Here is a 16,235-nt window from a genome sequence, read left to right on the forward strand (position 1 = left end):
GTGCCCCGCAGCTGGGCAGGGGGAAAGCCAGCCCTGCGGATGCTCTGGAGATCTGTCCCCTCCTGGGAAAGGAGCTCTGGCCCTTGGCTCCGGTGCCTCCTAGAGGGGACGTCTCCAGAGGCCGGTCACGGTGCCGTGGGACCCACAGGCTGTCACTTGTGGGGACAGCCATGGGTCAGGCAGGCGGCTGTGGGCACCGCCACACCCCAAGATAAGGAGTGGGGCCGCAGAGCGGAGCCAGTGGCTCTCGGGCAGGGATTTATTGAGGACGTGGGGCAAGTGGGAGCAGCGGCGCAGGGCCCCGCTGCCAGGAGGCCAGGCCGGTGTCTCACCAGGGCACGACCTTCCCTTCCCAGTCCAGGAAGGTGCCGGTGTCCTTCTCGGAGAGGGAGGCGAGCGCCTTCAGCATCCCTCGCACGCTGGCGTCCACCGTCACGGGGGGCTGCGGGGCAGAGGGGGAGAGGCAGCCTGTGCCTGAGGCTTGGCTAAGGGCTGCTCTGGAGCAGCCGGAGCCAGGGGATGGAGCCGCTGGAGGGCAAGGGGAAAGCCGCCAGCCCCGGGCAGAGGGGCCGAGCGAGCAGCCGAGGGGAGGGGGGCACCAGGGCAGAGAGAGCTATGGGGCTGGCAGGGAGGTCGTGGTCGGGGGCTCGGGGCAGCGACTCCCTCCCGTGGAAAATTGGGACGGGGGCTCTGATGGACCCGCCGTGGTGAAACTCCTACCGTCTGTCCGAGGCAGCCCCCCATGTCGGTTTGCACCCAGCCAGGGTGGACAGCAACGCAGAGGACGCCGTGCTCCCGGTACCCCAGGGACTGGCACTTGGTCAGCATGTTCAGCGCAGCCTGCGAGGAGACGGGGCAGGGGTGGCGGTGGGAGGGGAAGGGTGGCTGCAAGAGGACGCGTGCAGAGCCCGCGGCGGGGACAGGGCAGGGGAAGCGCATCTGCCCCCAGCGCGGCACGGCTGTACCTTGCTGCAGCGGTACGAGACGGCTTGCATCAGATCCCAGCCAGCGGGAGAAGCGATGGAGCCCCCGTGGCTGGACACGTTGACGATGGCTGCCTTGCTGCAGCTCAGCGCTGAGCCCGGGCTCCCCTGGGCAGCCTTTTTCAGCAAGGGCAGGAACGCCTGCGAGGAGCAAGAGGAGGCAGGGGCGCATGGGGAGGTGGCTCGGGGAAGAGGACCGGGTTCTTCCACCGTGGGCGACGTCGGCACCAGCACTGGAGCATCCTCCCTCCTCTTCCCACTGCCCCAGCCCGCCAGGCTCCGGCTCCTGAGCTCCAGCCCACGGCTCTATGAGCTTCTTACCGGGCAAGAGCCCGTCGGCACCGGAGTGGAGGCAGGACCCTCTCCCACCGGCCCTTCGTGCCCCCTGGGACAGCCCAGCTCGGGTGAGGGTCTCACCTGGCCCAGCAGCAGGGGCCCAATCGTGTTGGTGGTGTAAACGCAGGTCATGTCCTCCAGCGTCTCGCTATCGAGCGAGTTCAAGGTGGCGATTCCGGCGTTGTTGATGAGCAGGTTCAGCCCCGAGCCCCCCAGCTGCTCCCCGACTCTGGCTGCAGCCGCCTCAATGCTGGCGGGGTCGGTGACTTCTGCGGGGCCGGCGCAGGGGAGGTCAGCGTCCCCGTGGCGGCTCACACCCCGCACGGTGCCAGGGGATGGGGGACACCTGTATCCCCCCCAGGGACGTGCTCTCGGGGCTGGCCGTGGGCAGGAGGGATTGGCAGCGCCCGCTGTCCCCGCAAGCACCGGCCTGTCGGCACAGCTCCCTCCCGGCGCGGGGCTCCCAGGGCGCACGCGGCGCCCGGGCACACGCCAGGAGAACCGAGGCGAGGGACCCCCACTTCGGGGCACCTACCGAGCGGGATGATGACCAGGTTGGGGTGCCTGGAGGCCAAATTCTGTAACTCCTGCAAGACAGGGGACTGCGTGAGCATGGAGAGGCAGGAGGGGCTGCGCAGAGGCTCAGCCTTTCCCAGGCAGAGCCCACGTCACTCCGGCTCCGTCCCTGCACGCCCAGCACCCTGCTCCGGCTGCCCTGCTCCCGTGGGACGGGGCTCCGTGCCTCCTGCGCACGCCACGTGCCGCTATCCCCTCCGCACATCCCACGCGCAGCTGGTCCCACAGCCGTCCCGACCCTGTGCCGCGGGTGCCGGCTGCAGCTCTGGCCCTTTGCGAACTCCCTCCCTGCTCCGACCCGTTGCCCTGGCACCGAGTGCTCCCGTCCCCCAGCACAACTCACTGCGTCCCAGCCCAGCCTCACCCGCGCTCGCCATCCCTTGGGGTCCCGACAAGCCGCAAAGACCCACTCGGGTGGGTTTGGCATCCCCAGGAACCGCCGGACGAGCCCCAGGCCGATTCCCCGGTTGGCCCCAGTCACCAAGAGGGAGCAGAGCCGAAGCTCAGCCATGCTGCTCCGTCTGTTGCTGCGCTGCTGTCACCCTGACTCTGCAGGTGCCTTTTGCTACTCGGTTATCTCGCATTTTCCCGCGAGGGCTTGCATCAGCCTGTGGCCCCAGGAAATTCTCTGCCTGCACCCCAGTCTCTTGGCTGTGGTCCATACCCGTGATCCACCATTCCTGGCGGCCGAGGAATGACGCAAGGGAAGCCAAGTGTCCTGCCCAGGCAGGGAATGCCCTGGGCTGGATGTCTGGAAAGCTGCTCTTTGTACCTTCCATGCTCCACCAAACCGGAGCCACTTGGTTTTCCGGGGACAGCGTTACCCCTGTTCCTGCACCAAGATGTCCCCTCCCACCGCCACCCTCCCTTGTGGGACACCAGGCTCAGGCAGGCAAGGTCGGACTCGCCGACCCTGCACAGGGCAGTTTGTTGGCCTTAATTTGTGCATCACCAAAGCCAAGGTCAGGGATGGAGCAGTCGGGACAGGCGAGTGTCCCTTGGCCACCACAACAGACTGGAAAACCTAGGATTGCTTGGAAACCCTCCAGAGCAACCTCTTCCTGAGGGTCTGCTCTAACAACAGCTACAGTATTTAAGGGTGATAGAAGGATAAAATTCAGTTTTGCCTCTCCAGGTATAACTGCGGCATGGCCGGGAATCGGGGCTGTGCCCAGGCGCACACCTAGCACACGATGGACATCCAGTCCCAGGGTGGTCCAGGTACTCCCCAGCTTGTTCCTGCAGCGGCAAGGCTCTGACGGTCTGAAGTCCCAGCTGCCTTCCAAAGAAAACCTCTGACTGGCGGATGCAGCAGCTTCGGGACAGGCCTGGAGCTCCTGCTGTGCCTAAAGTCAATGGAGAAGCACCACTCGCGCGTCTCCATGTGCGGAGGAACACCCTGCAGGGACAACCTGGGCGTCCCATGGCTTCCCCAGGTGGTTCCCGCTGCAGCGCCGACCAAACCGCGCACTAGACAAGTCGTAATAGCAGAAGGTATGTATAAGGTAGATAGGAGACATTTTGTAGGTAGTTGAAGGTAATTAATGACAGATCAGGCAGGTGATCGTGCAGGGCTGGGTGGGCCTAAGCTTGGGGAGTACCACCTGCTCCAGCTAGCGATGCTGCTACAAGGACGTTTGCAACTTGACAGTAACCAACAGCACCTCGAATACGGCATTCAGTGTTGGGCCCCTTACGACAAGAAGGACGTTGAGGTGCTGGAGCGTGTCCAGAGAAGGGCAACGAAGCTGGTGAGGGGTCTGGAGCACAAGTCTTATGAGGAGCGGCTGAGGGAACTGGGGGTGTTCGGTCTGGGGAAGAGGAGGCTGAGGGGAGACCTTATCGCTCTCTACAGCTGCCTGAAAGGGGGTTGTGGTGAGGTGGGTGTTGGTCTCTTCTCCCAAGTAACCAGCGATAGAACGAGAGGAAATGGCCTCAAGTTGTGCCAGGGGAGGTTTAGATTGGCTATTAGGAAAAATTTCTTTACTGAGAGAGTGGTCAAGCATTGGAACAGGCTGCCCAGGGAGGTGGTGGAGTCACCATCACTGGATGGTTCACGTGTGGACGTGGCACTTGGGGACACAGTTTAGTGGGCATGGGGGTGTTGACGGTTGGCCTTGATGATCTTAAAGGTCTTTTCCAACCTTAACGATTCTGTGAACCGCCCTGTTGAAGAGACCCAATCCACGCGCGCGCCACCTCACGCAAGGATCCCAATAAATTCCCTTTTTTCTCTAAATACCAAACCCTTGCTGTCCGCTCTTCCGCGTAGCACTCATCGTTCTCGCGGCCCTTCGCCCGAGATGCAGCCGTGGCGAAAGAGGCCGGCCGGACCGAGCCGCCCTTTCCTCTCGGGACGTTCCGGAACGCTTCCCGCTCGCCGGATCCCAGCAGGTAAAGCCGCTCTGCGGCCTCAAGAGGAGGCGCGGTGCGGGATGCTTCTGGGGAGAACCTGGGGCTGCTTCGAGCTCCGGGGGGCGAAAACCCACGGAAATAACGTGAAAACGAGGTAGCGTGTCGGTGACGGTTTGTCGTCACGCGTGAACGTAGAAAAGTCAAACGATGGGGCCGCGGCCCTCTCGGGGCCCTCGGGGCCGGGACCGGGGGGTTCCGCCCCGGATTCCCGTCCCCGTTTCCTCTTCCGGGGTCGCGGCCCCGTCTCGCCTCGCTGCCCGCGGCCATGGCGGCGGCGGCGGCCGCTTGTCCCGGCGGGGCAGGAGCGGGGGAGCAGCGGGGCCGGCGGGAGATGGGGCCCAGGTGAGGCGGGGGGGCGGCGGCGGCCCTGCCTGTCCCCCCCCATTCCCTGCCTGTCCCCAAACCCTGCCTATCCCCCCCCCAGCCCCTGCCGGTCCCCAAACCCTGCCTGTCCCCCCCCATTCCCTGCCTGTCCCGAAACCCTGCCTATCCCCCCCCCAGCCCCTGCCGGTCCCCAAACCCTGCCTTGTCCCCCCCCATTCCCTGCCTGTCCCCAAACCCTGCCTATCCCCCCCCCATTCCCTGCCTGTCCCCAAACCCTGCCCATCCTCCCCCCATTCCCTGCCTGTCCCCATCCCCTGCCTGATCCCAACCCTTGTCCGTCCCCATCCTCTGCTTGTCCCCAAACCCTGTCTGTCCCCATCCCCTGCCTGCAGCCAGCCCTTATCCAGCAAAGAGAGACCCCTTCCCCCTTTTTGCAGTTAAGAGAGCGATGGTTAAGTCCTGGGCACGGGAAAATAATTATTGGGGGATAATAACCAATATGGGAAGAGCTGGGGAAAAAAAATTGTCCTGAACTGGGTGGGAGACTTGCAAAAAGGCCTGACCTGACCCGCACGCCGCTCTGGAGCCTGCTGATGTCCCACCTGGGCGGCACGAGCGGCATGCTGCAGGATCTGCGTGCCCCCAGCGGCGCATATTCCTCGGCACGGCTCCCTTGGGATGAGTGTCCTTGTGGAGAAGCGAGAGGATTTGGGCTGGGTTTGAGCCAGCCCCTGGGCTCGTGGTTGTGTTTGGGGTGTAAAACCGTTCCTGGGATGCCGGAACTTCGCAGCATCCCGCTCTTCTGATTTGGTGCCTCCTTTCTTCTCCCGTAGGTTTGTGTATGAGAACAAAAACATGTCTTCTCCTAAAGTCTACGTCTTGCAGCCTTGGATTGCCAACCTCTTGGTGAATTACGAGCAGCTGGATGCCAATGAGAATCTCCTGGCCGGGCAGGTCCTGCGGGTAGGTACCACGAGGGACTGTCCTACGGTGCACCAACAGCGTTTGAAATTGGGATTCCTGGAAGTGCTCAGCGGTTCCCAGTTCAGTGGCGGTGGGTGGGCGACCGTTCCTCCTCAAAGCCCCTGATTATTGGGGTTTTGAGGTGGAGGAGCTTTGCTTTGCCCATTTCTGGTGGCTTTTGCTGACTTTTGCGCCTCTGGTATGTGTGCCCTGCTCTCATCCAAAGAGCTTGTGGTTTCCAAGGTCATCTTTATCCTCTCTTAGCCTTGCACTCACAGGCTGCCTTGCCTTCCTCCTCCTCCTCCTCTTTGCATCCCGTCCTTCCTTGTACCATGCCAGTTGATGGGTGGTCCTGACAGTGGGTAGCATGAGGCAGAAGCAGGACCTGCTGAGGTGTGTGGAGCCTCATCCTGTCTGGTAGTGAGCCTTGGTGGGACCTTGAGCTTGTCCTCCCACGGATGCTGGCTCTTCCGGGACCATGAGCTTGTCCTCCCATGGATGCTGGCTCTTGTGGGACCACGAACTTGTCCTCCCATGGATGCTGGCTCTTGTGGGACCACGAGCTTGTCCTCCCATGGATGCTGGCTCTTGTGGGACCACGAGCTTGTCCTCCCATGGATGCTGGCTCTTGTGGGACCATGAGCTTGTCCTCCCATGGATGCTGGCTCTTCTGGGACAGCCTCTTGTGGGTGATTCAGGGCATGGGGCTCTGAGGCACAAAACCTGCTCCTGCATAGTTCCTGGAGAGCTTTTTGTGCAGCACTGGCGAAGTCTTTGGCGTTTGATCTATCCTACATGGCAGGAGACAGCTTTAGTCAGGGGACTCTTGCCTGTTTGAGGCCTGACAGGCAGTGGGAAGGAAACAGGAGGAAAACAACCGAGCGGAATCGGTGCTGCTGATCATTAACTGTGGACTTGGAGGGATGGGATGAAGGTGCTGTGAGACAACCGGGTGCACAAGCAGACGTGAGACCCTCATGGGCAGGGCGTGCGGTTCCTGCCTTGCGACGGGTTGTGGTCATGACCTCGATGCTGGAGAGACCCAGCTCCAGTGCTCTGGTCTGCTGTTCTCTCGTAGCCTTTGGGTGCTTGTAGCAGCATTCCACCATGGACAACATCATTGTTAGCAATCTCCTAATGTCTTTTGTGGATGAGATATCTGAGTCAAGTCAGCTGTCTCTTCACTACCAGGAAAAGGAAGGAGAAAGGTGGATGTTGTGATTTAAATGGCAGGAGAGATGAGATGGGGGGGAAAAAAAAAATGACAGTGAGAGGGAGAAGACCCTCTAGTCATGTTCCCCATCCCATCTGAAGACATGGAGGTGGTGAAATCACTGTTTCCCTACTTCATGGCCCAGTCCCCGCTGCCAAGCAGGAGATCTTTTGTGCCAGTCCTGGTGAAGACCCAGCAGTGAGTGAGTGGATCTCCCCTGGGGCTCAACAGATTAATAGGGAGAATTCTTGGTGTGACCACACTCCAACCTACGGTCCTCCGCAGTGAACAAAGGTTGGGAGCGTAACTTGAGCAGCAGAACATTTCTCCTGCTTGCTCTGGGCTCCAGCTACACCTGCCGCCTTCTCTCTCTGTTTCAGATCTGTAACTTCAAAATCTACCCTCATTTTTATCTTGTTTTTTACCCAGTCCTGTGAGCAGCCCTGCCTGCTGCTGGCACTCTCTTGCAGCGTGTGCTAAGCCACTCTGCCTCCGCTGGGAATCAAGCGTTGCCCAGAGTGAGTGAGCACGTGGTGGGACTGGCCACCTGCACGCTGGGCTTCTCTCACCAGGGCGAGGGGACACAGCCAGCGGGGACCGCTTGGGTGGCTGAGCAGGATCCTGGGTGGCACGGGCATCCTTAAACCCAGCAGCAAGCCTCGTTGCCTTGTACAAGAAGTTTATGCAGTAGGTTTGGCAGGCTGTTGTCGCCAGAAGGTCCCGTTGTAGGGTGGTGGGCACCTATTAAAGCGCCTGGGTACACCCCTTGTCAGATGCAGGTGGCTTTTGTGCACGGTGGGACGTACAATTTCACGTCCCCTCTTTGTGCATCGTGTCCCAACATCACCAGTCAGGTGAACGGCGTACGTGACGGGAAGCCCAGGGCTGATCCACAGCTCCCAGCCCACAGAGCAGGCAGGTATGAGACTTGGAAGAACAGTTTAATGCTTCCCTGGGCGGTTGTCTTGACCCAGCATGGACATGGCTGAGTACAGGCTGGGGGTGGCTGCACCAGGAACTTCATTCAGAAGAAGGGAACGGCTGTAATGATCCTGCTGCTCTCTGTCTCCCTCTGCTTTGCAGAGGAGCACATGTCCCAAGCCTGCCCACACCCCTTTTGCCTGGATTCCTGCTGCTGGTTTGGGTAAAAAAATGCTTGGTTGCGGCTCCTCTTCTGCCTTACCTTCGGTTGCTGTCTCGCACAATGTGGCACGTCTCTTTATTCTGTCTTGGCGTGGAGCTTGCTCGGTCCAGGCGGGAGACACGGGCACGTACCGGACCCCTCGGCCTTGGGATAAGCTTGATGGTGAATGGTGACCTTCTCTCCTAAGAGTCCAGGCTCTCGGCCAGGCATGGTGTCCTGTCCTTGATCACATGGAAGTCTAAGTGAGATTTCTTTTTTCCCCTTTCCCAATCTCTTGGTAGGTTTTGAGTGACTCAACTGCTCCAGGTGAACCTGGGGTCCTCCAAGATGCCGTCCTACAGGTCTCAGATGGGTCCTACTACATCCGCGTGGTCATTACATCCGAAGCTCTGCAGGCGGAGGAAAAGTGGGTTCCCCCGTGACTCAGCTGTGGCTGGGACAGCGGTTCTCCACAGCTGCTAGTGGGGCTCCTGCCTGGTCTTGTTGCAGGTTGTGTTAAGCTAAAGCAATCACAGGGTGGGAGGTCTGTGTGAAAAGAGCTGCTGAGAGAAGAAAGCCGGAACACTGGTGCTCCGGTTTCGGCTGGCTGGGATGGGCAGGGATCGATGGCAGAAGCTGTGATGCTGTGTAGACGTGATTACAAAGGATGAAAGAGCCCGTGGCCTTTGTGAAAGGAGCCGGAGCATTAACCATGGTAGCCTGGGCTGCTCCTTTCCTCGGTTTCCCCATGTGGACAGCCCTAGACTGGTGGGGTGCTGGTAGCAGAGCCAAGGATAAGCAGCAGGAATAAGTTGCAGGAACCAGGAGCTGAGAGGCATGCCAGCATGCCCCAGTGTGGTTGGCGTGGCTGTTTGGGGAGCCCCACCACGTGCCTGGGTGGTCCAGCTCCGTTCTTCATCTCTCCAAGATGTTCCTGCTCTGCTCTTTTTCTAGCACCCACATGCAGCTCAGGCTTTCCAGCCTTATTTGCAGAATTATCGTCTTGCAGAAGTACACGGTGTGTTTCCGGGAGGAAGCCAGGCTGGTAAGTGCTCTGATGAGTGGAAGCGACTCGTTCCTTGACCTTGCCTTGCTTCCTGCACGCTTACCTGCTTTGAGCTGCTCCCAGGAGCTAGAGGCAGGGGAGGGGTGGCCTTTCTGCTCTCTCCTTCCATGTGCAGCTCCTGGGAGGGTCTGTGGCAGTGACGAAGGCTTGGCCTGGGTGCTGGGGATGACGTGAGCCCTCCATGGAGATGTGCATCTCCCCCAGGGCCACCCGGCTGTTACCTCTTGCTGTCGTGCAGCTGCAGGAGACCTGAGGGACCGCTGCCTGCTGTCCCCTTTCAGGGCTTCAGGAGTGTCCCTGTGGCCTCGGGCTGGCCTGGGCTGGCCCAGCCTGGCCTGTGGCTCTTTGAAGAGCCATCAGCTGATGCAGAGGGGTACAAATCCCTCGCTGAAGGGGCTGGTGGCAGAGCTGGGGTGGGTGCTTGCTGGCCCCGGGGGAGGTGGGAGCAGAGGTGGGACCGCAGAGGTGTCTCATAGGCTCCGTTTTCCCTGCAGGAGGACTGCGAGTTTTACCTCACGGCCCAGCGGTTCATCGTGCTGCCCATGGAGAGGCAGAGGCTGGAGTCATCTGATGGGTATGGCCTGCGGGGCAGGCGGGGGGCTCTGCTCTTGGGGGAGCTTCCTCATCTCCCCGGTGTGGCACTGACCCCGGGAGTCCTGGTGCAAGCTGGTTGTGGTGGGGACTTTCAGCTCTTGGGAAGAGGACCTCTATCCGTCGCAAGCGTTGAAGGAAGGTGGGGATTGGGAGGGAATCGGTAACTGGCTTCCCTCTTGCTGCAGGAACCAGGAGCCCTCGGTGCTGCAGAAGATAAAGGAGCTCTGGCTGTAAGTACAGGGCTGGCCATCGCTGGGGAGCGTGTCTAGATGCCATGACAAGAGCATGCAGACTCTGAGTGGGGCTAGAGCAGGCTGGCAAGGCCAGGCACACGTTACGGCAGCTCCTGGCTAACCTGAGGGACTCCCTGCCCCAGGATGTGACAGGGCGGGGTTGACCATGGAAAATGAGATCCTGGTCCCACAGAGGGGTCTTCAGCCTCCTTCTCTGAGCTGGGAGGAACCATCCCGTGAGAATTTGCTTCTTCCAGCGGTGGGCAGTTGGTTGGGTGAGTGAAGCCCCGCACAGCTTACTCTTCATGCTTGGAGCCCCAACCGTGGAGATCCTCAGGGGTCTCCATGGCTCCATCTCCAGGAACAGGGCTCTCTGATGGATATTCCTGGGATACTGAGCAGCAGCTGGATCTGGCACCCGTGGGGAATCCACTGCTTCCACAAGCTGCTTCTCGCAAGCCAGGGTGCTCAGTCTGCGACCAAGAGCTGCAAGGGCTGCTGGCCAGTGTGTGCCCCAGCCCTAACCGGGTTTTGTCTTCTCCTTGGTCATTGCAGGAGGAGTCTTGCTCTGAAGAACGCTCCCAGCTCAGGTAAAGGGTTGGGGGGGGTACATGATGCTCTGGCTGCTTGGTGGGGCTCCTGGCTCTTCTCAGCTTGGTCCGTGTTAGGCAGAGATAGTGCAAACATGACCCGGTCTCAGAAAGCAACGTTGCTAAGTCCAAAGCAGGACAAGACGGTGCTGACAGCTATAGCAGCGTGGGCCATTGCACGCCCGTGCTCACGCTGCTGCTGAATGAACTGCAGAGGAGAAAGGAAAAATAGTTCCGAGAAGCAAAGGAAATGCAGTTTTATGTGTTTCCACAGTCATGCAGCAGAGTAAAAGCATTTGCAAGTGATGCTTGCCTGAATTAAGGTGTCTTCTCCACTAACACTCGCGTGTTCTCGCTCCAGAGCCATCCATCTCTCAGCTGATCGATGCCATAGGACAGAACCAGCTTGAGGTTTTGAAGGAAAATGCTGAGGAATGCTTGGATTTATGGGTGCCCAGGGAGACCCCGGCGACGGTGAAGGACGAGGTTCCTGTCACCCAGTGGGAGGCAGAGCGCAAGAAAGAGGTCAGTCTGGCTGCTGAGACAGCTCATGGTGGGGACCCTGCTCTGGAGGGGTGAGAGAAGGACGGGGAAGAGTGGTGGGCAGAGCTGGAGGGTGGCTGGGGAAAGAGGTGGTGTTCAACTACCAGCTATGGGTGGGCTCCCGCAGCTTGAGTGGGGCTGCCCAGCGAAAACCACGTAATGTGTCTCATTTCAGCGGGGTGAGGACGTCTTCATGGTCCTGGCCAACACCCTGGTGATCCCTCCTGAGGAGGAGGCAGTCGCTTGTGATGCTTCCAAGGCAGGTCAGTGCGGTGGCTTCGTCTGCGGGGTAGGCAGGCAGGCGGTTCAGTGCCCAGGCACACGAAATAAGCGTCTCCCTGGGGCAGGGAGGAGCATTCCTTCGCTCTGGCTGTGCACTGTGCTGGGATGCCACCAGCAGTGCCCCTTTCATTGCAGACACGAGTGAAGCAGCTCCTGGGAAGAGCGGGGAGGAGAGGATTGCACTATGTGACCTGAGTATTGCATCCCAAGCCAGCCGTGAGTAGTGGCACCTCCAGATCCCATCCAGCCTCTTAGTAGTTTCCTCTGAAGCTGGCTCAGTCCATCTTCTCCTTGGATTGAGCTGAGGAGATACTGGCATGGCCAGGTCTTCGGGAGACCAAGATTCCCAGCTCTGCCTTGAGCAGGCAGGGAATGGTCCCATTCCAGCAGCCTCCCGAAGCTGAGCAGCTTTGCTTTGTTCGAATGATTTTGTCCCTTTGATGCCATCGCAGAGCCCGAGTCACCCACCTGTGGGCTCTCGGCTGGCTGCCGTTTGGCACTGGGACGGGCTTTGCGTCACCCCACCGGGCATGGCGTCGCCAAGTTTTGCTGCAGAAGTACCTGCAGGAGCACCACGTAGTGGAGATGAAAGGAGCTGCTGCCCTGGGCAGTGCCGGCTGTTGGAGAAGGTCTTCCTCCCCACCTGCCTGCTCTCTGAGCAGCATCTGCCTCTTCGCTGCCTGCTGCAGGGGCTGGCTGAGGTTGTGGAAGGGATCTGGCTGGAGTCCACCCCGGTTTTGGTTGGAAGGGGCTCTCAGAGCTCCCCTCGAGTGCCGTCTCCCTCTGAGACCCCATGCATGGTTCTTTGTAGCCGCTGCAGGGTTGGGAGCGGGCAGCTGTTTGCTTTACCAAAATCACCCCCCCGCACTTGATCATTGCAGCTTCCGAGTCAACAGCCTTGTCGGAGAGCTCAGGGGGGTCCCTGGACAACCCCTGGAACAGGCTTCCCCCAATATCTTTGACCCTGAACTCTTCGGATGGTGAGTCCTGATGCCCCAGGGCGTCCAGCCTGCCTTGCTGGCAGGAGACAACCCCTCTTCCTCTTCACTGGGTGCCCATGTAGCTCATCCTGGATGCTGGCTTGCTTTCCCCTGGCCAAAAAATTGCGCTGTAGTGTTCCCGTTGCCCCGTACCCACATCGTTCCAGCTCCGACGCTCTCCTGCGCAGCCTGCTGTGCTGGGGCTGGTCCCACCACCAGCCACTTGACCCTGCATTTTCTCTTACCCAGAGAAGACCTTTCAACATGACCTTTCACCGAAGACCCAAGAAGATGTGGCTGCTGACAGCAACACCCCCGACTTGCTGGAACCGTGCAGCCAGGACTCTCCCGAGGGCTTGCCACAGGGAGAACCGGTGCAAACCTCCTCTCCCTCCCTGCTCCGCTCCTACGGCAATACCAGTCTGGTGGAGACCGGCAGCACCCAGGCAACATCAGCTGCGGAGGCAGCCTGCGATGCCCCTTGCCCTGCTCAAAGTCCGCAGGTATCTGGGGGCTCTCAGGCCAACCTGCCGTCTCTTTCTCCGGCTTTTCCCATCTTGCCCAGCTGCCGCTTGCACTCCCTGCCCGAAGCGATGCCTCACCGGGAGCAGGCGGACTCCAGTGGCACAGCTTTTCCTCCAGATACGTTGAAGCACGGTCCGGCTCGTGCCAGGACCCAGGGAGGAGATGCTGCGGCTGCCAAGAGGAAGCTGCTGGCAGGAGATGGCCAGGCGCTGCCGGGCCTGGGTGGGCAGTGGCAGCAGCATCCCCAAGGTGCCCCCTGGGGCAGGGGGAGAGACAGGGGCAGGACCCTGGAGCTCGTGAGCACACGGGGTGCGAAGAAGAGCAGAAAAGAGGAGACGGGGCTGCGGCACAGAAAGGAATTCTCAGAGGAGGAGGAGGAGGAGGAAGAGCAAGCATCCCCAGCAAGCGGCCCCAGCTCCAGGCCGGAGCAGCGCAGAGCTCTGCAGCCGGTAAAGATGAAGCAACTGGTGGGGTCCCCTGGGGGGTGGTCCCTGGGGAAGCTTCTCTGTGGCCCCCCCACCCCTGGTGTCCATCCCCAAGGCCTTTCTTCACCTGAAAGCAGGTGTTGATGTAGATGGTGGCCCCAACCCTCCGTAGGAGGATCTGGGGCACTGGGTTGAAGCTGTGGTTGAACCCGAGCTGGGTGGGAACCAACGCTTGCTGGAGCAAGGGTAAAATAAGATTGGAAGAGCAGGAAACGATTGAGGGAGCGATCCGAGGGTATTCCCTAGGCATATTGGGGTCTCGGGCTGCGCGGTGGGGCAGACCAGCCTCATCCTGCCCTTCGCTTCTGCAGTACGTGAAGGAGAAGCCAGTCCAGTACAGATACGAGGCACCGAGCCCGGAGCTCTGCGAGCGGATAAGATCTGTCAGGTCAGCGCAGCAATGGCCTCGTACGGCTGTCCCGTGTTCCCCCCATGGCTGACCCCCAAGCTCTGCCTTACCCCCCTGCCCCCGGCTCCCCTGGTCTGGTTTCGCAGGATCTCGAAGGCGATGCTGAAGTGGGCGTGCTGGATACTCGCCGACCGGGAGGTGGACTCCTGAGCCCAGCCCGTCCTTCCTTTCTTCGCTGGTTCAGCCAAAACACTTAAGGGCTGCCTGGGGAGGGATGGGGGGGGACACACACCAGGACCCCTGCCCCCAGGGGGACCGCTGAGTGGGTTGGCCTGGCTGCAGAGACCCTGGGGACATGACCTGCTCGAGGCCAGCACCCTCAGCGCTGAGATGGCAAGGGAAAAGCATCCGTTCAGGGACGCCTGTGCGTGAGCCGGCATCCCTCTCCCACCTCTCCATCCTGCCCTGGCCCGGTGAGCAGGGACAGGAGGTGACCCGGTGCCACTGTAGGACGAGGGGCAGCAATGGTGGAGGCCCCACAACCTCATCCCCGCTCCGAAGGCGGCGCAGGAGTTTGGATGTTTTATTGATTGGTTTAGGTAGGGTCCTGCACTGTTTGTTACAAAAAATATCCCGCAGGGTTATGCTGTAGAAATTAAAAATAAAAATTGTATATTTTTTAAATACACAGCTCTTGTATTAAAAAAAAAAAAGGGGGGGAGGAAGCATGTTGCTGCTTTGTCGTAAACATCTGTGTAAGGAATGCGTTTGGTCCGGAGCGGAGGTTGATGCGGGAGAAAGCCGCTTGGGTGTCGGGGTAACGCTGGTGCCGTTGGGAGAGCTGCGGGGACGGCAGAAACGCGATGGGCTGTGGTCCCGCCGGTGGAAACCTGCGGCTTGCGGGGTTCGGGGGGGAGCTGGAGAGAGCGGTACCCCACGGGGCGAGGAGCTGGAGAGGCGAAAGGGCCCTGGTGACGCTTGCTAAAAAATTGGCTGGTCGCCAGCACCGCTGCTGCCTGCTCTGCCAGCCCAAAATCCGCTGCCTAAAATCACCAGCTCCCAGCGCATCCCGAGGGCTCCGGCATGGGTCCCCGGGCGTCCCAGCCCTCCCGGGCAACGCTGGCGGCCTGGCCCTCCCCACAGCGGAAGACGGGCGATGCCGTCGTAAGCCCGGCGCTGTGGCTGTGGCGCGGCACGGAGCAGACCCGCGCTCCAGCTGGCCAATCGCCCGGGCACCACGCGCTCTATCGCAGGGTTTTGTCGGGGACAGTGCAGCGGCATGCGGGGGCTTCACTGTCCTGGGGCTGGCTCCCCCCGGCCTGGCGCCGGGCGTCTTTGGTCTACGGCTGCTGAGTCTTGTGCGTTGCCAACAGTTTGTGCCGGGGCTTGTGGCCACTCGCTCTCGGTGCCTGCTCCAGCCCGCGGCTCCTCCAGGCCGGCGCAGGGCCAGCCTGGCGGCGTGGCACCTAGAGAAGTCGGGGATGCCGGCATGAGCGCGGGGGGGACCCTCGATCCCCCGACGCCCGCTTTAGCCAGGGAGCATCGCATCTCACCTGTGGCATCCCAGGACGGTCCGGGCTCAGCCTCTGGCTCCGGGAGGGAGTCGTGCTTGGTCCTCCGCTTGAACACGGGCGACCGCCGCAGGCGCAGGGGGACGGTGCCCGCTGAGGGGAGGAAACACAACCCACCCCCCTGTTACGGTGGGGCGCAGCTGCCTGGCTCCCGCTGGCTGGCGCCGGAGCCGATCCCAATGCCAAGTCCCCCTTCCCAGCACCTTCCCGCTGTGGCGATGCCATTATGTGTCACCCCGGCACCACCAACCAGGCACGTGGGGTGCCACCGTGCCATCGCCCGCCTCCTCCGGCACGCGGGGCGCGGGGGTCCTGCTCCAGCCCCCACTTACTTCCCAGCTCCGCCGGGCACTCGGGCTCCCTGAGCTGCTCCTCGTGGACGGACACAGCTCGACGGCCAGTCCCCCGAGGCGCTGCCAGCCACGGCGTCAGCCGGTTGTCTGGAAAAGCAGCGGGGAGCTTCTGTCGGCGGCGGGGAGAGCCTGCAGCTCACCGGCCGCCCGGCAGCCCCCAGCGCTGGGTGCTGGGGTCCCTGCTGCCCTCTGCTCCCGAGGGGCTCCAGGAACAGGCCCAGCGGCAGGACGCCAGGACCCCGTCGGCAGCTCGCGCATCCCTACCTTCGGTGTCGGGCAGGGGGCTGCCGGCACCCACCTCCCCGCCGTGGCTGACCCTCCGCGGCGCTGCCACTGGCGTGGTCCTCCCTGGCCGCGGCAAGCTGCTGCTCCAGCCCTCCCGGCCTCCGGCTTCCGGCAGCCCGCTGGGCTCGGCCAGGACAAAGGAAGGCCGGGGCTGGTCGGAGCTGGTGCCCTGCGGCTCGGCCGGCAGCCGCCCCCCGTTCCAGCAGCGAGGCAGCCGGGCTGCGGAAGGGCGCATCCTGCGGAAGGCAGGACAGCGCGGCATGGCCCCAGGGGATGGAGCTTGGCGCCGGGACCCAGCCTGCAGCCACCCCAGGGCTGGGTTTCCGTCTGCCAGCGGCAGTGTTGGGCGCCATGGGTGCGGGCACCCTCCCACGGGTGGGACCTGCTCCGGTCCCCATGCAGCACTGCGGAGAGGACAGAGCCCTCTGCCCCGGGGACTGGTGTGA

At 61.6% G+C, this 16,235-nt stretch overlaps 2 protein-coding genes across 3 annotated transcripts; one reads left to right on the top strand and one right to left on the bottom strand.

The window, feature by feature from the left end:
- Nucleotides 1-328: 328 nt before the first annotated feature.
- Nucleotides 329-2,462, bottom strand: LOC309409649 (C-signal-like; the record flags this gene model as incomplete). 2 transcript variants are annotated; one of them, XM_082005844.1, is made up of 6 exons in its annotated part: nucleotides 2,260-2,462; nucleotides 1,855-1,906; nucleotides 1,401-1,588; nucleotides 966-1,124; nucleotides 721-840; nucleotides 329-442 (listed from the first exon to the last, which is right to left on the bottom strand). In XM_082005844.1, exons 1-6 carry the CDS (start codon nucleotides 2,404-2,406, stop codon nucleotides 329-331), a joined length of 780 nt encoding a protein of 259 aa, XP_081861970.1. In that variant the 5' UTR covers nucleotides 2,407-2,462. The 2 variants fall into 2 exon arrangements, with proteins under 2 accessions (XP_081861970.1, XP_081861969.1); XM_082005843.1 differs by having other exon boundaries at nucleotides 715-840.
- A 2,113-nt stretch (nucleotides 2,463-4,575) lies between these two features.
- ACD (ACD shelterin complex subunit and telomerase recruitment factor) lies at nucleotides 4,576-13,790 on the top strand (the record flags this gene model as incomplete). The annotated part of the gene is made up of 14 exons (XM_082005841.1): nucleotides 4,576-4,652; nucleotides 5,468-5,597; nucleotides 8,236-8,360; nucleotides 8,888-8,978; nucleotides 9,494-9,573; nucleotides 9,779-9,823; nucleotides 10,382-10,416; nucleotides 10,778-10,941; nucleotides 11,135-11,222; nucleotides 11,377-11,457; nucleotides 12,123-12,221; nucleotides 12,471-13,195; nucleotides 13,543-13,619; nucleotides 13,727-13,790. The coding sequence occupies 14 exons, from the start codon at nucleotides 4,576-4,578 to the stop codon at nucleotides 13,788-13,790; spliced, it is 1,881 nt and encodes a 626-aa protein (XP_081861967.1).
- Nucleotides 13,791-16,235: the final 2,445 nt, after the last annotated feature.

This window comes from Phaethon aethereus, assembly GCF_964289735.1.
Source record: "Phaethon aethereus genome assembly, chromosome: 13".
NCBI classification, from domain to species: Eukaryota; Metazoa; Chordata; class Aves; order Phaethontiformes; family Phaethontidae; genus Phaethon; species Phaethon aethereus.